General features: G+C 46.8%; 2 protein-coding genes across 2 annotated transcripts; both read left to right on the top strand.

The window, feature by feature from the left end:
• The first annotated feature begins 1,330 nt into the window (after positions 1-1,330).
• On the top strand, positions 1,331-8,269 carry LOC114507245 (serine protease 58-like). The gene is made up of 5 exons (XM_028525145.2): positions 1,331-1,400; positions 2,715-2,871; positions 4,652-4,902; positions 7,572-7,708; positions 8,120-8,269. Exons 1-5 carry the CDS (start codon positions 1,331-1,333, stop codon positions 8,267-8,269), a joined length of 765 nt encoding a protein of 254 aa, XP_028380946.1.
• Positions 8,270-12,483: 4,214 nt separating this feature from the next.
• Positions 12,484-18,943, top strand: LOC114507235 (probable inactive serine protease 58). Its single transcript, XM_028525136.2, has 5 exons — positions 12,484-12,555; positions 14,402-14,540; positions 14,769-15,025; positions 18,415-18,554; positions 18,641-18,943. The coding sequence occupies exons 1-5, from the start codon at positions 12,516-12,518 to the stop codon at positions 18,788-18,790; spliced, it is 726 nt and encodes a 241-aa protein (XP_028380937.1). The 5' UTR covers positions 12,484-12,515; the 3' UTR covers positions 18,791-18,943.
• The last annotated feature ends 2,927 nt before the right edge of the window (positions 18,944-21,870 follow it).

Below are 21,870 nucleotides of genomic sequence, written 5' to 3'. Positions count from 1 at the left end.
GGCATCTCTGGACCACGCTGGGAGAAGAAGAGTTGTCTTGGGCTACACTTAAATACATTGCAACATATAATCACACACACAAAAATCTCATAATGTTTTCATTTACGATTTCGTGTTGGGCGGCATTCACAGCCGTCCCGGCCCACATGTGGCCTGCGGGACGCAGGTTGGACACCCCTGCATAGCCCTGATTGACCCCACCGTTTTCCATTGCTTGGGGAGCGGGCATTGGAAAGTTTGCATGTAAGGCTACCTTACAAAGACGAGCGTGGTGCATCAGAAAGAGCAAGCGTCAAAGACACCTGAACAGGTAAAAATATCGATTTGATTCAGACTCTTGCAATAAGAGGACATTCTGGACTCGAAGAAAATCTCTCAGCAGGATGGTTTTGCCTCAGATTTTTATTGGGAGAAACAGACAAGGTGCAGGTGGGGAGATCCACAGGGGGGCAGTTTTGCAATTGGGGCGCTCCTCGGTCAGCTGTCTATGTTTGGCCCGTTTCCAGGGAAACAGCTCTAAGCTCAGCTAATCATTCATGAGGCAAAGCATGAGGAGCTGGAGGGCCTGTGTCCCGTCCAGGGCAAAGGGGGAAGGTCTGTGCTTGACCTTGTCCCTGGGAACCAAGGGGTCATCTGAAGTCTCAGGGGAGCCTCGAAAAGTCTCCTCTAACTCACATGGGCAAGGGTATTTCTTCGTGGCAAGCCGTTTGCCAGCATGCAAAACGCCCAGGGGACTTTTTTGCCCACTGCTGTCCTCCGGGGGCCCAGGGCTCCGGCATGGAACAACCTGTCTGAGGACCTCTGCAGGCTCAGGTCCAAGTCCTGACGCTGCACCGACTTCCCTGCGGACCACGGTGTCCTCATCTCTAAAGCTCGGGGGGCGGGGGAGGGCACGATTGATTAAATTTGTCTCCTACCCCAGTGTTTCATGCATCTGTGAGACGGTTCTCTGAGGGCCTCTGGGGAAGGGGAGGCGGCAAGTGAGGGCGGGGAGAGAGGGTGGCGGTCACAAAGACAGGAGGGGACAACAGAGAAAGGCTATGTCACAGAGAGGGGAGGGAAAGTGTCCGCGGACACCTCACCACTCTGGAGATTTTTAGGGACAGAGAAGAGGCACCAGGGGCTTGACTGGGTGGGCTCCTTCCTCTCTTCCACCCACAGCAGGCACAGCTCCCGGCTTTTGTCCTACAAAGGGGTTGGATACGGACTAGTTTGAAGACTCCTGTAAGATCCCTGCGTCTCCCCCAGCCCCCAGTTAAAGTTTCTCCCCAGCTGTTCTTAACGGAGACACTTGGAGCAAAGGCCGGAATTGTTTCCAGTTTGAACCCACATGTCTGCTCCTGGTGAGATCGCGGCCGCCATGAAGTTCTGTCTCATCGTCACCCTCCTGGGCGCGACTGGTGAGAGTCTGAGCCATTGCTGCCGCCTTGGGAGAGATGGGTTGGGGGCGGGGGAGGCTCAGAAAGGGAAGTAACTGGCCACAGTGCAAGGGCTAGGAAGCTGAGGGCATTTCCTTCAAGTAACTGATGAAGGAAACAGAAGGAACCACACTCGCTCAGGAGGCACAGCCCACCCCATCAGCACTCTCCCCACGCCCTCCGAGGCCCAGGAACCTGTTGGATGTGCCCCTGGTAAGTGCCTGACTCTTGAGCGTGGTGTGTGCTGACGGCCTCAGTTTCTGCACGGCCACAGGAAAAGGAGGCCCTCCCTCAACCTGGGCTGCAGGGGCTGGAACATGGGAAGCCTCGTGGCCCCTCCCCAAGCTTGTCCATCCCTTTGGTTACCAGGAAACCCAAGTCAGGGGGCTCCCCCTCCTAAAAGATGTTACCGGGGAGACCCGACTCAGGAGCTCCCCCTCCTCAGTTCTTCCCTTGCTCACCAGAGAAGATCTCAGACGAGAGACAAGAGACAAGCACATATAGTGGGGAGGAGAGCAAGTATATTTATGGAACGCATACAAGCCCGAAGCTGCAAGCAGGCACCTGTCTAGTCTGAGTGCCTCCCCTATGGAGGAAATAAAATCATTAGTGAATTTGCTTTTAAGTTTATTAGTAAGTTTGTTCTAGACACTTGAGCACCTGGCAACAAGTGGGCCCTCAGTTAATCTGAGTGTGCTGACTATTGGGGTTCAGGGGTGATGTACTTCAGTCAGTGCCTAAGTTCCCCTCTTCGTCCCACTTCTAGACCTTGGGGTTAACCCACAGTTTTAAAGGTTTTCTTTCTCAGCTAGTGGAGATGACATCTGAGAATTTCGAGGGCTCCTCTCCTCCTGAGCTCTCATAGTGTTGCTTGTGATTCTCAGAGCACCTGGCGATTGTATCGGACCGGGTTCAGGACGGCTGGGTCAGTGGGGGAGACGTGACTCCCCCTTGTCTCCAGCCTCCCGTGTTAAGTTCTCGTTAGACTGTCGTGACAAGGGGCCCCGCCTTCTTTCTCCTCCAGCTGCTCCTTCCCAGCTGCTGCCTAACACTTGCACCTGCAAAGTCAGGGCGCCTTTACCTTGTTCCTTCCCTGCCTGGCAGGGACAGGTGTCGGTGTCCTTAACGTGGGCGGCTTGAGCGGCACACTTGGTTCTCCCTGATTTAAGACGAATATGGAATATAATTGGAAGGCCTCGAAAATACCTTCGAAAACCTTGGGCTGGGAAAAACTACCCTGGCCACCTCTCAACCTTGTTGTCTTTCTTTCTACCTATGACCGCATCCATTCTTTAGCGGTCGTTCTGGCCAACGAGTCTAAAAAGGAAAAGTTGAGCTCACCAGGCGAGTTTACTATTCCTTACTTGGCCTACCTGCAGTCCAGCCCGGAACCCTGCGTGGGGTCTCTCATCAGCCCCGAGTGGATCCTGACAGCTGCTCACTGCCCCTTACCGTGAGTACCCCTTTGCTCGGGGGCCAGGAGGGGTGTGGTTAAACAAAAGGGGGTCTGGTGAGGCATTCCAGCACGCGCTAATGGCATCCTAAAGGACTATGAGGCCCCAGCAAGAGAGAGGATCTTCTTCCCAATGGGGAAAATCATACACATTTGTCAGTTTAAGAGAGGTCAGTAGCCCTGGCTGGTGTGTCTCAGTGGATTGAGCACCGACCTGCAAACCAAAGGGTCACCGGTTTGATTCCCAGTCAGGGCACGTGCCCGGGTTGCAGGCCAGGTCCCCAGTAGGGGGCGTGTGAGAAGGAACCACACGTCGATGTTTCTCTCTCTCTCTCTCTCCTTCTCCCTCTCTAAAAATAAATAAATAAAGTGTTTCTTAAATGAAGAGAGGCCAATAGGAAGGTGCCAGAAGACTCTAACTCATGGAGGGTAAACTATTCTTTCACTCAGTGTCTTTTCTAAACACTCACTATGTGGCAGGGACTGCTTCATGCACTGAGAAAATGGCGAGGGGAAAAAGATGGAAATAAATTTCCCCTCATGGAGCCTGCATTCCAGGAGAGGAAGTGCCAAAATAAACAAACAGCCAAAAAGAAAGCATGAAAAGAGTGGCACGCTGCAATAAACAGGAAGGAAACAAGAGATCCACTTCCGTTCGGGTGGCCACGTGCGGCCCCTTTGCCGAGAAGGGACCCACGGGAAGAGGAGGTGGCAGCCAAGTACCTACAGCCTGGGAATCGAGTGCCCAGGCAGTCAGGGTATCTGGGAGACCGCTGTCAGCTGAGTATACCGAGAGGGCGAGGCAATTCCCGGGACAAGGGCAAAGCGCCAGGCAGGAGAATGGCAACAGTGCATGGCTCAAAATAACACTGTCCCTTGCAAATCTCAGCGTCTCCGTTGTGACTGGGTCCCAGTGCGCAGTGCGACCGGCACCTGTTCAGAGTTTCAGGGGCACGCAAGGGTCTTTTCATGCTCAGAGCTCTCAGCCACCTGGCTGCTTAAGACAGTTTACTCAAACACAGACGGAACCCCTGCTCTGCACATTGTGAGAAATACAAAGGAAATAAGGACAGGTCATCCCCTCCAAGAAACTGACATTCTGCGTGAACTGTCCACCGCAGGCAAATGGCTCTCGTATCTGGCACACGACTGGATTTCTGGCGATGGAAGCGAGTGGGTTTGAGTTTGTCCGGGGGGCATAATGGAAAATGGTGAAGGGGAATCCTGACAGACTGCCAAGAGCTGGGTGGATCCGTGATCAGTGCAGGCGGCACGTGGTTTCCGTACAATGACATGGGCCTGGGAGGAGCTGGGAGGGGCCTAAGGATGTGTAGAAGCGAAGTGCACTGTATGCTTTCTCAAGAGGGTCTTGAGACAGTGTAGTACAGGCAAGGGCTCTGGAATAATGCATTGAGGTGCCATCTCTATTGCCTGCTCAATCAGATTATCCAAATCATCATCATCAGCATCATTATCATCATCATCATCACCATCACAATTAGACTGCACAGGTATGTCCTGGGTGGCAGGTACCATGTCAGGATTTATATATACATTGACTCGAACATAACAATGCTATATGCTATTACCACTATTTTATAGACCAAGGGAGGTCATTTTGGTTCTCAGGTCTAAGAGAGAAAATTAAGAGGATTGTAGAAAGTTGCCTCTGTTGTATCTTGCAGTTCTGACATTTTATGACCCTGTTTTAGTGTGTGTGTGTGTGCGTGCGTGCACGTGTGTGTGTGTTAACTGTCTCTCTGCCCTCTTTCTCCCAAAGCGTTAAAATTCGACTGGGAGTTTTCCAACCCACCATCAAGAACAACAAAGAGCAGATACGGAATTACTCACTGATCGTGCCCCACCCTGAATTCAACACGCACACGCTGGAGAATGACCTGATGATGATAAAACTGTCCGAGGCCGTGGCCCTCAACCCCTACGTGGGAACCATCGCCATCGCCCTGGAACCTTTGGTGCTGAACGACTCCTGCTTCATCCCGACCTGGAGGTGGAATGAATACAAAAACCGTAAGTGTTCGGCTTCGACCTGGGGATGACCTGGAGGGATATACTTGAGGGGAATGGGGGCTCCGAGGTAATGTTCTTGACTTCAGAGCGATTGCTTTCAGGACCTAACAATACTGACATGAGAGGTCAAAGGATAAAATTCAGAGAGGCTGATAGAGAGCAGCCCAATGGACATCAACGAACAGAATAGGCAGTAAGTGTTACATCTCCAGAACCAGGATCTGCATCCTGGGAACTGAATTTAAATAAAAGTGGGAGCCCTGGCTGGCGTAGCTCAGTAGATTGAGTGCGGGCTGTGAACCAAAGTGTCGCAGGTTTGATTCCCAGCCAGGGTACATGCCTGGGTTGCAGGCCATGACCCCCAGCAACCGCACATTGATGTTTCTCTCTCTCTTTCTCCCTCCCTTCCGCTCTAAAAATAAATAAGTAAAATCTTTAAATAAAGGTGGGTTAGTGGCTCACTCTAAGGGTAATATCAAGGTGTACTGTGGGAGGGTGCCTTGCTGCCTCAGGGACGGCTACTGGAAGCCCACCAAGCCATCATGGAAACAGCAGTGGGGAAACCAAAATAAAACATGTGCTGTTGGAAGGCAGCTGAGGATGCTTCCCACCCCGACCACAGACAACCTGGCCTGTGCTGATGGTGATTCGAGTGGACCCTGGGCGATACGGGGGTGGCTCGGGGAGCCATGTCTTCCGTCCCGGATCTGTTTCCACAAAGAGAGTGCGCCTCTTAGATCTGCGGCTCCATCCGATGGTTCCCACTGAGGGGAGGGGACTGGCGGGGTTCACAGGAGTTGAGTGCTATAACACGCTCATGGTGTCTCTCTGGGTGTCCCTCTGGCCAGACAGGCATTGGAAAAATTGCTGCAACCCATGCTGCAGGCACCCTCCGCCCTCTGAGCTCTAATTGGCGTGAGCAGAGATCTGCTGGATCATTGTATGAAGGGCATTGTATGAAGAACGTTGCTTCCTTACACATTTGTCGGTCCTTGGTGGCCTTGGCTTCATGGGGCTGCTGATGACCATTATGTTCTTTTTAGGTATTGTCAAGGGATGATGGAGCCACCCCTCAACATCTGACATGAAATGATAAAGCTAAACGTATGGCTTATTGTAGTGAGGAAGAGCATGCTGAGCAGGGACAGTCTCGCTGAGCAGAGACTACTGGGTTCATGCGGGTTTTGTGGGAAGTTTGTGGACAGGGACCAGAGGACTTTCAGAGGCTAAAGGGTATTGACCTCATCTGTAAGAAGTATGGTTACTTGGGAGAGGTTGTTGTTGATTGGTTGGTCTTCTGAGGAATGTTTTTTGGAGTGGTCTGATTGACTGACTTTAAAAGTGACCTCAGTTGATTGACTTGCCAAAGCTCTGTCCACTGAGGCAAAATGTCATGGACAGTAATCATCACATTTAGACCCCGGTCGTGGCTACAGAACAAGTCATCTGTTCTGCAAAAACAACTACCAAGTGGGAACTTTTAAAATAATTCTCTTTTGCAAAAACAAATAAAACGTGGGAACTTTTACATTCTTCCCTGTTGGCAACTTCATTTTCAGTTTAGCAGCCACATTCCTGGGAATCTAAGTGAATATGTTTTCTGAACAAGTCAAAGATTTATGACCTTTGGCCTTGACTTTATAAGTCTTATTCAAAATAATGACATCACACATCACAAAAGCAAGTTATTACATACCATTTGAAAACAAAATAAAACTATAGGAACGTTTTATCACACAGGCCCTGTGTGACAAGCCCATGGCGAGGGTCTGTCCCCTGCAGGTCAGGACCATGGTGACAAACTAATTCTATAAGCCCTCTGGTGCGAGGCTCCCCATAGTTATTGGGAGTTCATTATTTCAAGTAACTAGACTACTTTCACCTAGCTTGTTTTACGTATTTTGATTCAATTCCCCTAAAAGTTGAAAACTGAACCTAACTCCTTTCTTTTCTGACCTGACACTTTCTGGTCTAATCTACTTTAGGACATTAGATTGGTTACACCCCAGGAAAAAAATCTTGCTCCACAAATCATTAAGTTTTGCTTGAGCAATCTCTGGTCAGTTTTTTGTTTCCTCCTTGCTATTCTTTACCAGAGATTAAAATTGTATAATATCTTGATTAGAATCCTTGCACCCTGACATTAACAGGATACTAACAACTGCTACCATAGAGATACTACCAACTACTTAAAGGAAATATGTACATATATTTACATGTATACACATCTACACTTATAAATAATCCATTTAAAAATAAGCACCACAAAACACTCTTAAACACATTAAAAACAGTTTTCTCCCTCTATTTCTGCATTTAAAGAAGATGAAGTAGGTGCTGAGAAGACAGATTTCTTGGAGACGAAGGCTTTGTGTCTGTCTCTTCTCAAAGTCACTCATGATTTTCTCCTGGGTCCTCAAAGGTTCTGAATTAGGCATAGTGGAGAGGACTCGGATCCGACGTCCGATGTGAGGAGGGACTCCTGCCCTGAATCCACTGTTCTGACACAGAGACACTGAACCAGGGACTCTGAGGGGATTGGAATGTTTACTACCGGCAATGAATATTCTCAGGGATTCATGCATATGCACAACGGAGGCTGATCCCAGGAGGACCTGGATCAGGAGAATAAGTCAGTCTGGGCTTCATTTCTCTTCTCATTCCCACAGTGAGTGATCCCGACATCCTCACCTGGACGAGCCAATATTCTCTTCCTTCCCATGAGTGCCAGGGTATACTAAGCCAAAGAACGACAGCCAACATCATGTGTGTGGGACAACCTCTGAGCACCCTATATGCAATTAAGGTATCTTCCCTTCTCCCCGGACAGGAAGACAGCAAAGGGTCCACGGGGAGGGAAGGTGACTGTGGACAATCCAATGATACTTATCCCAAAGGCCTGAAGTCCTTCTCCTTTCCCCACTCACTCTCTGGGTTTGTCATCCATTCCCCTTCCCTCCTTCAGAGTGGAAGGAATTTTCAGTAGAACCATCTGTCCTTTCTTTACCTGCTTGCTCTCAGGTTGGGCCAAGCTTGACCCAAGACAGGTGAGGCCTGTGTGGATGTGAAGAGAGGGTTGTTGCCTCTAAAAAAATACACAAAAAAATAAGTCCAGTCCCTTCAATGCCCCTGCTACTCTAATGTGCCACTTGTTGGGATTTATTCTTGTTCCATGAGGACAGAATGACATTGACCTTCTGTTCCCCTTTCCCGGCAGGAAGTTTCAGCGGCTCCAGCTGTCTGTGCTGGGAGGTTGCATGGAATCTTGTCCTGGGCAAAAGGCAGTGTCACCCTGGGAAGTGAAGGATTCTTCACAGAAGTTCACCCCTACGCCAGATGGATCCTAAAAATCATTAAGAGCCACTGAGGCTCCCGTGTTCCTCCCTCCCCACAGGGCAACCCCTTCATGACTTCTATACTGGATCCCCAACTCCACATTTAGAATCCACATTTTAAAACCCAATAAAAAGTGACAATACATTCATGCTGTGATCCCTGACCTCTTCCTCATATCGAGAACAAGGAGAAATTCAGCAACATCCCCACCATGTGTGTGCACTCAGAGGGCACCGCCTATGCTAGGGGTGCATGGGTGAATACAACATAGTCTTTGCCATCAGCCAGACAATTATAATAGCCTCTGATAACTGCCGTAATCATGATGAGCAAAATGTGTTGTGAGCACATAGAATAAGAACATGTCACAGGAGGTGTCACCAAAGAGACAGACAAATCAGGAGACAATATTGTAAAACTGAGGGTATACTCAAGTAAAATTCAGAAAAAGCATAAAAAATGTGGCATGTTCTGGAAAATATCTGTAAATAACTAATACTGGAGACACAATGGTGAGAAAATGTTATAAAAGACTGCTGTTTGTAGGTGAGTGAATGTTAGCAAAGGACCTGACCTGTTCTATGAAGAAATTTAGATTTTCTTGTCTTGTAGACATCAGAGAGGGTGTTATTAATGTCTCCATGCTAGAGAGAGTATCGCCAGATTTCTGAATTGGGAGAGAGTAAGGAAGCTGTGTCTGTACCATAAATCCACAGATGAGTTTGACTGGGAATAAAGAAGGAAGTGTCTGAGCTAACTCCCAAGTTTCTGACTTAGGTAACTAGCTAGGTGGTGGTTCTCAAACACAATATCATCAGAACCAATGTTCCCATCTCTGAAAGATCAGGAGCATGAGAATGAATTAGGAGAGATGGGGCATGTGATTGCTGGCATCCTTGGAAGATTGGGAGGCCATCATTTCTAGCAGACAGCTGGAGACAAAGATCTGGATCCCAGATAGCAGCTGGGGAAATCTGTATTTATGGAAAGCAGTTTCAGGCTTTGGTAGAGTTTTGTGCTACTAGGAAGAGCTCTGAAGAATGCTTAGTCCTTCTGTCACAATGGCGTATGGTGGAGAGATGAATAGCAGCCCAGACCCAAGATACCTAAAAAGACAGAGTTGAGAGGATTCTGGACCTAAAAGTTAGGGTTTAGACTGATATTCGAGAGGCCATGGACTTTCATGTAGGAGAGGGGCAGTGTAACATGGGTCAGGGAGGTGGGGGGAGAGAGAATTGTGCCATTGGAGAAAGAGACTGCACAGAATGAGGAGGTTAGGAGATCCATCCTTTGAAGGAGAAGTGAATCCGTGTGTTAGTAGAGATTGCAGAGGTAGGTTGGTTCTTGGACATTGATATATGGTGAACGTGAATGCTTCTCACCCCTACTGAAGTGAAAAACAAAACAAGACAAAAAGTAAATCTGGGTTCTGACTAATATCCATCCACAGCTTAATCCTCTCACGTACACAAAAATTATCTCGAATTTGGACACCAGGCCATTTCCTTCAACTTTGCTGCTTTTTCTTGTAACAGCTGGCCCATCCAAACCACAGTCCTCTCTGCTTGCCTTATCTAGGAGCCTCACTCCTAGTTTCTCCATGCTTCCTGCCTCTGATCCATTGCCCAATGTGCCTTGCTGTGATCACTTTTTATAACTCTGAAATTATGTCTTCAATGCTTACTGACAATTCTATATTCTCCAAGTCCATGATCTGTGCAATTCTCCATAGTGGCCGCATCAAACATCCTCCTCTCTCCCGTGACCTTCAGGGCTCACCATCAGCAGACGAGCTCTGGGAGGAGAAGGATGGTGAAACCCTCAGAAGATACCTCTGTGTAACTTCCCACACCCAACCTACAAGCATAGTGGGTTTTTTAAACTATCTTTAGCTTCTTATCTCTACCCTTCATATGGATCTCATCTTCTATGACTTCCTCATGGACTTCCTTATACATTATGTCCCCTTTACCTTATTTTTCAACTCCCTCAATCTATTGGATTCTTTCTGTCCACATCTCAGCAAGATAAAGCCTCTCCCATCTAAATTACAGAGGCCAAGGACCTTCTCCCCGGCTCTACTCTCTGGTTGCCTCCTCTGTCTTCCTCGCAGGACATTCTTGACAATTCCTGAATGTTCTATTCTGTAAAAGTCTTCTCTGTCTCTCTTCACACTTTGGTATGCACTCTGCTCTCTTTTCATTCCTGGTTCATCTTCCCAGGAATTGCTTCCATCATGCCTTCCTTTGGTTAACTTCTCCTCACCCTTCTAGCCTCAATCAACCAGCACTTCGTCAAGAAGGCCTTCTTCTGATCCTTACCTGGCAACTCCACTATGTGTTTCCCTATCTCTTTACTTCCCAGAGTGTGACATTCATGGAAACATCCCCCTGTTTCCCCTATTAGTCCTTATGATCTGTGAGAGCTCGATCCTTATCTCTCTTACCATTACATCATCAATATCTAATAGAATGCCAGCACACAATAGTCATATGTGTTAGTTTTCTATTCCTGCCTAAACACATTACCACCAATTGAACAGCATAAAACATTTATTGTATCACAGTTTCTGTAAGTCAAGGGTCTAGGCATAGCTTAGTTGGATCTTCTCTTTAGGGTCTACGAAGGTTTTGAAGGAAGCATTTGCTTCTGAGCTTATTCGGGTGGTTGGTAGAACCCGTTTCCTTGTGGTTGTATGACACAGGGCCTCTGCTTTTTCTGGCCGTCAGCTGAAAGCTGCCCTGGGGTCCTTAAGATTCTCCTCAGTACACAGAGGCCACCCACACAGAGTTCTTTGCCAAGTGGGCTTTCTGCATCAAGCCAGTGGGAAGAATCTCTCTTTGCATGCTAGCAAGTGGAGGCATATACAGAAACACAACCGTGGGGAGGACATCCCATATTTTTGCCATGTTCCACTAGTCAGAAGCAAGTCATAGGTCCCACCCATACTCAAGGGGAGGCAATTGAGGATTACTCGGGGGATAAAACATGGGCAGGTCTGTCCTCCACAATATTCAATAGAATTTGGTTGAATAATGAATTTATTGGCTCCTGATCTACACACTGAAGACTTCTGCAAGCCTTAAATATGCAAGGCTTATATAAGAAGGCTTTTTGTGATTCAAACCTGCTTGTCTCTCCTCCCAGCTCTTAACATTCCTGTAATACTCATAGATCCACAAACTCACCATGTCATTTCACATGTTCATGCTTATACAGAAGCCTTTCCATCTTCTTTAATAGTTTTTAATAAAGATATTTGTTTATTTATTTATTTACTTATTTCTTTTAGAGAGAGGGAAAGGGAGGGAGAAAGAGAGGGAGAGAAACATCAATATGTGGTTGCCTCTAGTGTGCCCCCCTACTGGGGACCTGGCCTGCAACCCAGGCATGTGCCCTGACTGGGAATAGAACCGGCAACCCTTTGGTTTGCAGGCTGGCACTCTATCCACTGAGCCACACCAGCCAGGGCCCTTTCTTTCTTCTTGAATTACTTTTTCTCTTCCTTTTATGCCGGACAAGCTCCTTCCCCTTCTCTGAGCCCTGGGTAGAGTGTAGTCTCTGGGTTCTCCTTTCCTACACACACTTTCACAAAAGTGCTTTTAACTCTGTGCCCCCAGGCAGAAACAGTGTCTTCCCACTTAGGCATCCTCAACAAATCTGATGCATAATATATATTATGGGCTGGCTGGCTGAATAAATAAAGGTGGGAGTAGTGACACGAAGGAAAGGGCTAATGTATCTCGAGGCGGTGTGCAGTCAGACACAGGGGCTGAGATCAGCACAGGATGCCGGGCTACAGCCACCGGAGATGAATGTCAGAGGCACACAACCAGGGGCCTGCATCACACAGAGGGGTGGGGCCAGCACCCTGCAGGGAGCTCAGGGAGGGACTTGACTTCAGAGTTTGACAAAGCAGGGGCCAGAGGGGAGGAGGCTGGGGACACACTGTGAGCTTCCACGTCTCTCAGATTAGGGACTTTCTAATCTGACAGTGAGCAAAACACTGATCTGTTCTCTACCGTGTCTCGGCCCAAGTCACCTGATGTCTGTTCTTGTCCTTCTGACGCTTGACACCACCACCTACTCTGACTGACAAACACCTCTTTTGGAACTGAATCCTGCCACGGCAAGAATTCAGATGACAATGTTTTCTAACCCTAACCCCATCCTGCCTCATCTTATTTAGTCCTTTACTCTCTCTCTCTCTCTTCTCTTCATCCCTTCCAGAGACCCGGAGCTGAACCTCATTCTTTGAAAAGGCCTTCAATATCACTATGAAGTTTATCCTCTTCTGGGTGACCTTGAACCTGCCTTGTGAGTATCTGCACATTTTTCTTCACTGGCCAAAGAGAAATCCTAGGGGGGGAGGAAAGGTGGATAAAGACAGGAACAACATCCCAGACCGCAAGGGTAGGCTTGGTTCTCTATCCCTGGCCACTGCCTCCATCCCCCCAGGCTGCCTCCTATGACATTACCTGCCTGCCTCACCCCAGATTGACTATTGCACGCTTTTGGGGGAGGCATGGCCATTGCCCCACCCCCAGTAATGGACCTCCTCTTTAGGAAGACTGAGAGCTGCCCCTCGGCCTGTCCAGAGCAAAACTGACTTCGGTATGAGACACTGAGAAGTGGAGGCAGGGGGTGAAAGCAGGAGTCCAAAATAATGGACCCAGAAGAGCATTCAAGGGTTTGGGGGGCTAGCGCAGGCAGGGTTTCAATTATTCAGGCCAAGGCTGTGGAGATAATCCGAAATCCTCTTTCTGGTACACACCACGTTCATGCTGTTTGGACAATTTTGTTGACTCTGTCTTCTAAACAAATCCGGAATCCAATCACATCTCACCACCTCCACTGCTCACCATGGTCCAAGCCACCATCTCTTGCCTGGATCAGCAAATTGTAACAGGCCTCTCTGCTTTATACGCCTATACTCAACACTTCTCCCTAAGGGGACTATCATCCCTCCTTTATCACTCACCACACACCCCATTTCTCTCAGAAGGCAAGTCCACGACCTTACCACACTCTACAAAGCCCCGCCCGCATCACTCCTTTGTCCTCTCTCCTTCCCTCCTCCTCCCCCCCTCACTCGCCATGCCAGCCACATTGGCCTCTGTGATGCTCCTTAAACAGGTGTTAGGACTCTTCTCCAGCTGCATCCTCTGCCTGGGATCCTGTTCCCCAGACCTCTGATTACTGTATTTTGCTGTGTATAATGCACACCCACATTTTGTGCACACAAAACACGGGATTATTATACCCATGCATTGTACTCATTACATTTAGGTATAATGCACATCCTTATTTTTTCCCTCAAAATTTTTGGCAAAAAAGGGCACATTATACACAGCAAAATACAGTATCTCCTTCCCCTAGCTTCATTTCACTGTTCGCCCCTCACATCCATGAGATCTACCCTGTCTACTGATGCGATTCCGCACAGTGCCTCCCACACACGTGCGCGCGCACACGCCCCAGCTACTACCTCCCCCTCTTTCCTTCTTTTTCCAAAGCACTGATCACCGCCTAACATACCGAGCCATTCACTTATGCTTGTGGTTGTTATTGCTGAGTGTCCCCTCTCACCAGAATGTGTGAGAGCAGGGATATCTCTCTGTCGTATTCGCTAGGCGGCCCAAGCCCCTCAGACGGAGCCTGGCACCCACCAGGTCCTCAGCAGTTTCTTGTTGAATGAACAGCTGACTGTCCTCCTTCGACTCTCTTAGCATTTGGTCTGTTCTTCAAGTGGCACTTACATCATTCTGCCTTGCATGGTTGTTGGGGGGACGGGATGAGATCGGTCAAAGCATTCTAAAAATGGTAAAAAATAGTTCAGTTCTTCGTGAGCTGATTTAACATACGCCCACTGAGTTGTGGAAGGTATTTGAGAAAGCTTGTGTTTTCCCTGCAAGGATATTTACTGACAACTAGAAGGGAAAATGCCTTTCGGCTTTTGAAATAAATACATTTCTACAGTTTTCTTTATAGTTTACAACAAAAGGATCGAGCTTACAAATTCAGCTCACAGTTAATGGTACTAGTGAGAAAGGCAGACAAACCTTGGATCTATGAAGTCATTTTCCTTTGGGTTTTTTTTTTTTTTTCAACGGATTCCTGAAAAAATAACCTCAGAATTTCCTGTCTATGTTTCTCTTTCCAGGTGCTTTGACCTATGACCCCGATTACACCAATACCATCACTCCCCCCTACCTGGCCTACTTGAAGTCTGATTACCTGCCCTGCGCTGGAGTCCTGATCCACCCCCTGTGGGTGGTTGCCTCTGCCAGCTGCAACTTACCGTGAGTCGTAAGCCCCCAGTGCCCCTTCGCACTTGGGGTTCTCAGGTTGCACCCAGGCGGAGACCCCCGCCTGCGACCGCTGCCTGTTGAGCCTTCATGGGTTAGGGAGGCCTTCTGGGGATGTTCAGGGGCAGAAAAGTACCTCTGCGGGGAGGAGCTAATAAAGGCCCAGGCGGACGGGTGAGCCGTCTCCACCCAGCCCCCTCAAGAACACCCATGTTGTTCCAGGAACCTTAAGGTGATACTGGGGGTTACGAACCCCTCCAACCACATGGAACGAAATGTGCAGGTGGTCCGTGAGGAGAAGATGATTAACCACCCGTACTTCTCGATCATTTCTATTGAGCACAATCTGCTGTTAATCAAGTTGGAAAGATACATCGGAGTCGACAACTACGTGAAACTGGCCAGCCTGCCCCGAGAACCAGCCCCCGAAAACGCCGTGTGCACCGTCTCCACCTGGGGCTACAACAGATGCGACCTCTGTGAGTGACGGCCGGACGATCCTCTCGCAGCGTCGGACGCGCTCCTACCCGTTGTTGGCTCTCAGCCTCCCTCCGCTCGTCCCTCCGGCTCTTTCTCCTAACCTCGTTGTCCATCCTCTCCCCCTTTCCCCACACCCCACTGAGGGGGTCCTTCAAGCTCCCCACCCCCACTGCCTCTTTCTACCATCTTTGTTTTTGTTTTTAGATTTTATGTATTTATTTTTAGAGAGGGAAGGGAGGGAGAAAGAGAGAGAAACATCAATGTGCATTTGCTGGGGGCTGTGGCCTGCAACCCAGGCATGTGCCCTGACTGGGAATTGAACCTGCGATACTTTGGTTCGCAGCCCAGGCTCAATCCACTGAGCTACGCCAGCCAGGCATCTTTGCTTTCGTACACGACAGAAGTGGTGTTAGTGGAGGGAAGACGTGTGTACTCCGGCCCTAATTTGCTGCATGGCCGTGGGCCACTTCACCTTGGAGCCTCAGTTTTCTTGAATCAAAAATGTGGCGCAGACTATATCAGATGTTTTCAAACTATTCCAGGCAATCGAGAAACTTAGAGTCTTGAAATAGCATCAAATAAGATTCATGTATTAAACATGAGGTATATATATAATATTGTGCTTAATCAGGCAGACTTTCCGTATGCAAGGCTGTGATACAGATAAATAATTACAAGTTCAAGAAAAATATTTCCGAAACACTTTGAAATGATGACATTCTGAACGTTCTCTCATTTATTCAGGAAATCAAAAAAAATGGCCCTGATGATTTTGTCAGTAAAAGTCTCCCATGTATAATTAGAAACCACTGAACTATACATTCTAAGCTTTCTTCTGTGTCGCAATTTTCAGATTCCATAAAAAAAAAATCTTTAGGTTAAGACAGCTTTCTCTTGTCTAGGTTTTGTGCTGTCTGCTCCTATCCCATTCCAAAATGTTCACGCAAATTCTAAGCCACTGCAGCTGTGACCCAATACAGCCGTGAATACTGGGGAAGGGGTGCTGACTTAATTATGAGGAAAACGGAACTATGATATTGTCCCTTAGGGAAAATCACTGATAGAATTTTATTTCTGAGTAACTTCTGTGAGTATATTGAACATACATCATCCAACAGACACCACAGTATGGGAGGAGAGTCGTTTTGAACAAGGCTGTCGGATTATATTCATGCACCCACCTCTACTTTCTTTCACTAGACGTGAAGGGGTGACTACACACATATAATGCTGCCATCGCTCCAACCTTCGTCACCAGATCTTCAGCACATACCTCCAGATCTCGGGGCATGTTGTTTTCAATATATCAAAAAGTAGAAATTGTTTTCCCCTCAGCTTTACTGACGTATGATTAACAAAAAATGCATATATTGTGTATAATGCCATGTTCTGGTGTAGGTACACATTTTGATATATGTATACATTACATGTGTGTTCGTGTGTGTACATGTGTGGTAAGAGTTACAAAACACACAATATAGTATTATACAGTGTACTCACCACGCTGTACGTTAAACCTCCATAACTTACTCCCCTTATAACTGAAAGTTTGTGCCCTTTGGCCAGCATGCCTCTATGCCCTCCTGCCCCGGCCCCAGCGACTGCCATGCTCGTCTCTGTTTCCATGAGTGCAGCGTGTTTCCATTCCACACTTAGGTGAGACCGTGCAGTATTTGGCTTCCTGCGTCTGCTGCCTTTCACTTGTCAGAGTGAGTGTCCTCTAGATAAGCAGAAAGTCTTTGTTCTTCTGAGAGTCAATCTGAGTTTTGAAAATAAGCAAATGTCTCTCTCACGAGCAGTATGTTTGACTCATTGTGTTTAGCAAAGAGCAGGGACTTACAAAAAAAATCTAGCTGATTTGGGTCTGGCTCATGAAGTAGCGAAGTAAGCATTTCTTGGAAATGCATTTGCAGACGTACAATACGCTATGCTCCTGAAACTAATACAAAAGAATATTTAATGTCAACTGTAATTGAAATTTTTTTAATTAAAAAAATTAAAAATACATTTCCAGAAGAAATGCTGACCCACACAATTATTGCTAGACTAGAAAATAAAACAAAGAACTTTAAACATTTTCTTTTCAAGAATAAATATACCATTTACAAATAAAGACATTTATATAAACACGCTCCCATTAGAAAAACAAAATCTCAAAATAAAATACTTCTTTCCAATGAAAAGTCCTTGGCAAGAACCCCTAACATACATAATAATATTATTTTGTTCTTGTTTTTCTCATTTTATTACATTAAAAAAGCTTTGTTATGGGTCTACACAGTCCATAGTATTTATAAGCCATTGATATAAAGAAACTAACTTGAATTAGAAATCAAGAGACCCTGTTTTAAATTCTAGTTTCATGGGGTTTAGGAAAATCACTTTTTGAGTGATTTTTTTTTAGCAGATTCTAGATTTTTTGATCTGACAATGAAAAATCTAAGGTGAGAGGACTCTACATATCTTTAAACTAAAAATACACATGTAGCAACCAGCAGAGAAGTAGGTCCTGAAGATCTAATGCCCAGTATAGCGAATATAGGCAATAGCATTGTATTATAATTGAACTTGCTAAGAGACTAGATCTTAATTATTCCCACCAAAAAAAAGGAAATGGTAATTATGTGATGTGATATTGATGCTCACTATTGCTACAATGGCCATCATATTGCACTATGTAAATGTATCAAATCAACATGTGCACCTTAAACGTACACAGCCTTGCAAGTCAAATATAATTCATTTTTTTAAAGATTTCATTTATTTATATTTTTAGAGAGAAGGGCAGGGAGGGAGAAAGAGGGAGAGAAATATTGCTATGAGAAACATTGATCAGTTGCCTCTCACATGCGCCCCAACTGGGGACCGAATCTGCAACCCAGGCATGTGCCCTAACGGAAATCAAACCCTTGACCTTTCGCTTTGTGGGATGACACCCAGCCAACTGAGCCATACTGGTCAGGGCCAAGCCAAGTATCTTTCAGCAAATAACCTGAAAAGGAGTCAGTGGTGAGTTTAAAATAGGGAACAAATAACAAGACCTAAATAAATAGGTAAAATTCCATCCCAAAGGACACTCTTTACATGTTTAAACTTCTAGGAGTTTCTAAAATAATTTCTTTCATGTCATTGCAGAGATCTCTCACATTTACGTATAACTTCCAAGAGTTTAATCTGTTTTGTGAGGCGACAGACACTTGTATCTCGAGAAACTGTTAAGCCAATAATTCCTTGTTGTCCCAGCGGCCACAGTTCTGATTTCTCTCCCTGTTGGACCTCCTTCCCTTTCTGCTGGGAGGAGGAGAAGTGTGTTGAAACAGAGGGGAGGGAGAGGAGACGGCCTGGCATCCAATCAGGCTCATGGACATTCTACTCCTCTTTCCTCTAGCCAAGGAGCCTGACTCACTGCAGAGCGTGAACATCTCCGTGGTCCCCAAGGCTGAATGCCAGGACGCCTATCAAAGCCACAACATCACGGAAAGCATGCTGTGCTTGGGCATCGTGCCAGGGAGAAGGCTGCCCTGCAAGGTGAGCTGCTCTCCCTACTGTCCTCTTCCCATTTGGTCCTTGCGCCTTTTGCCAGACAATAACCTGGTTTCCTTTTTTCCTGGCAGGAAGTCACTGGGGCCCCCGCAGTCTGCAATGGGGTACTTCAAGGAATCCTAGCTTTTGCAGATGGATGTGTTTTGAGAGCGGATGTTGGCATCTATACCAGAATCTTTAACTACGTACCCTGGATTGAAAATACAATTCGTAACAACTGAGCTCCCATGGCTGGAACTCTGGGCCATTCGATGCAGCCCGTACCCATGTCCAGCCTCAGAGTCGAATCTAAATAGACGCCTTGGGTTGCACCCTGCATCCCTGTCTCTCCTGCCCGCAGAGAGGGGGACGGGTACACACCTGTGCGGTGACTATACGTGACAGCCCTTCTTCCTCCCCCTCAGTGAGGACAGCAAACTCAATGCCTCTTACGCAGCTGAAGTGTGTGAAGTGGGGACAGTGTTCTCTCTCACACACTGAGCATGGATTTATTGAGAAAACAGGCCACTCGGTAGCCACTTTGGGTGTCAAAACCCCTCCTACTTGCACTGATTTGAACATGTGCAACTTACACATGCCAGTAGGAAAAAGGCAGTGTGACAAGGGCAAGCTAACCAGAAGTACAGATGAGGGGAAAGGGCTTAAGGAGGGAGGTTGTGGGAGGTACTGCATTTTGTTTCTCCTCATCTTTATGACTCTACACCAGGCAGAGATTCTGGTCATTCATCCTGCGGGATTCTGTGCAGGGACTTGGGGCAGGAGAGGTTAATACAAACGTTCCCTGGGGCTTAGGACAGAAGAAGTTACAGCAGTAAACTCTATCCTCTCTATGGTCCTAAAACCTCTAAGGCAATGAGGCCCAGTGCGTAGTGTTGAAAGCAACATTTTGTACATGGGTTATTGAGTTCATTTGTGAGAGCTTCACCTCTATGTAAGTTGTGACTGAAAGTTTTGCTTTGAGAGAAACAGGTGGTTTTTGCAGGTGAGCACCTCAGCCTCGGGAGGTGTGTCCCAGCTTCAAGTGGTGCTAAGATTTGAGCAGGTCATCCTGATGTCTTATAAGCTCAGATGAGTCTAGGTGAGGAAGCATGTGTTAGGGGCGCTGAATCTCGTGGACATCAGCTTGCTGTATGGCCACTATCATTGGAAGGTGACTTCCTTGGTTGAAAAATGCATTCCTTTTTTTGTGGAATAGATAAGGCATTCAGCTGATTCTGGATGGTGGGGCTGGGAGTGAGGATGGCAAGGGAAAGAAAACCCAAACCTAGACTATGTCATTTTTAGTGAGGATGGGGCCCTACTACCCCGACCTGGCTGGTAGGTTAACTGGGCTACAGTAATAGATCAAGGCTGAGTTTGGTCACCAACACTGCAAATGGGGTCTTCAGCAGACATGGTGGCCAGGTGAGACTTGCATGAAGTCCCTACATGCATCCTCTTTGGTTCCATTATTCTTGGTTTATGAAGCCATAAAAAACACTTAGAAAAATGAGGAAAAAAAAACTTCAGAGCAGACCAGCTTGTCCATCTGATTATCCAGATCTTCTTAAGTGAGAGCATTTTGGCGAGAATTCTCATTGGACGCAATTATTCTCCTGCATAAGCTGACCCTGACAACCCATACCACATAGTTCTTTTCAAAGAGCGTATCCTCATTCCCTCCATCATGCCCTCTGAGCACTAGCCACTCCCAAGAAATCCATATACAGCGAGACCTCCAGAAAGAGAACAGCTAGATGTGCTGATTGAATCCTGCCCCTTGAGAAGATTTCTCTTCTCCTCTTTCCTTCAGGGCATCCCTCTGAGGGGTTTTAACACCACAGGAGTACACATGCGGTCGGTAGCAATAGAGCAAACAGATCCATTCATAAATGAGGTGACATCTCATCCTCAGTGAACTGTTCATGGAAAAGTTGTCTTCTTGAGGTGCGGGTTGAAGAAAGATGGCCCAGAGGAATTGCTTATGCAACTTTTTTGGACCTTCGGGGCCTCATTCACTTCTGTTCCATTTATGCTTCTCGTCATGCTTCTTGTTGACGATGGAGCATTGCTGAGTCCATCCAAGTTGATGGCAGAAAAGCAGCCTCACCTGGAGCAACTCCATGGCCACCTGGTGATGTAGAGTCAGGCGTTTAGTCTCCACCAGAACACAGTAACAAGCCAGAGGCCGTTTCCCAAAGAGGAGAAAGCATGAGTCTGCTGCCCTGTGTAGGGATTCCTGTTCTGATCTTCCTATTAGCCTTTGCCATGAGCTTCATTTGGCAGGCTCAAGATACTTCTAGCACTACCAAATCTGTAGAGTTTAAACCCAGGAAACAGAGCCAATTGGATTTCAACACCTGTGCTGGGTGGATAATCTTTTCTGACATAGTCTCACACTAAATTAGCAACTTCCTAGATCTCTCATTAAATGGCTCAGAGCATGATATCCTAATGAGAGAGATTTTGCTTATACAATGTAGAGGCCTTCAGGCAGCATTCCTAATAGTAGGGAGCACAGGGTACAACAGCGTGTTCATGTCAGGGGAAGAACCCAACATCCACCCACAAGTTTCATTCTAGTAGCAGGTTTTCACTGCTTGTATCACCTACCCACCACCACATACCTGTCTTTGCAAGACATCCAGGAAACCTGCTACTTCCTGTTATCTAGTCCGATCAACACAGTATCATCAATATAACAGACCAGCATGGTACCCTTTGAGATTGTCAAGTTCAGGGCCAGAGCAACAGTGATTGCCTGAGCATGGAGGTGAAAATATACTGCTGCCCCTGACAACTGAAAGCTAATTAATTCCGAGCTTCTCAAAGACGATGTACAAGATGTACTTTCTAGGTGAATAGTTGCATACCAAATGTGAGTGGTTGGATTTGCTCTAGTAAGAGGGCTACATATGGGATAATGACTATTATCGTTACTTCCTGATTACCCAGTAATCAAACACCATCATTCCTTCCAGTAATCAAACACCATCATTCCTTATTAATCTTTTGGCTTGGCCATGCTGAAGTATTGAATGGGATTATAATACAAATTATCAGCCAGCAAACTTCAAGCCTGTGTTGGTAGTTCCGATCACTGCAATGTGCCCATGTTTTAGATTTACAAAGGAGAAACTTCACCAATTTCCTCTTGGCCCTTCTTCCAACAAAAGCCCTCACTTCAGAAGTTAGGCAGCGATTGTAATAGTTGTAGAGGTTCTACCAGTTGTAGAAAAAACATACAGTTCCTGCCCCACCTCCTGCTACAGTATACAGAGGAAATAGGGGAAAAAATTCTAAATTTTTTGAATTACTATTG

This window comes from Phyllostomus discolor, chromosome 10, assembly GCF_004126475.2.
Source record: "Phyllostomus discolor isolate MPI-MPIP mPhyDis1 chromosome 10, mPhyDis1.pri.v3, whole genome shotgun sequence".
NCBI classification, from domain to species: Eukaryota; Metazoa; Chordata; class Mammalia; order Chiroptera; family Phyllostomidae; genus Phyllostomus; species Phyllostomus discolor.
The sequence above is the reverse complement of the archived record's forward strand: the minus strand, read 5'-3'. Positions and strand labels throughout refer to the sequence as shown.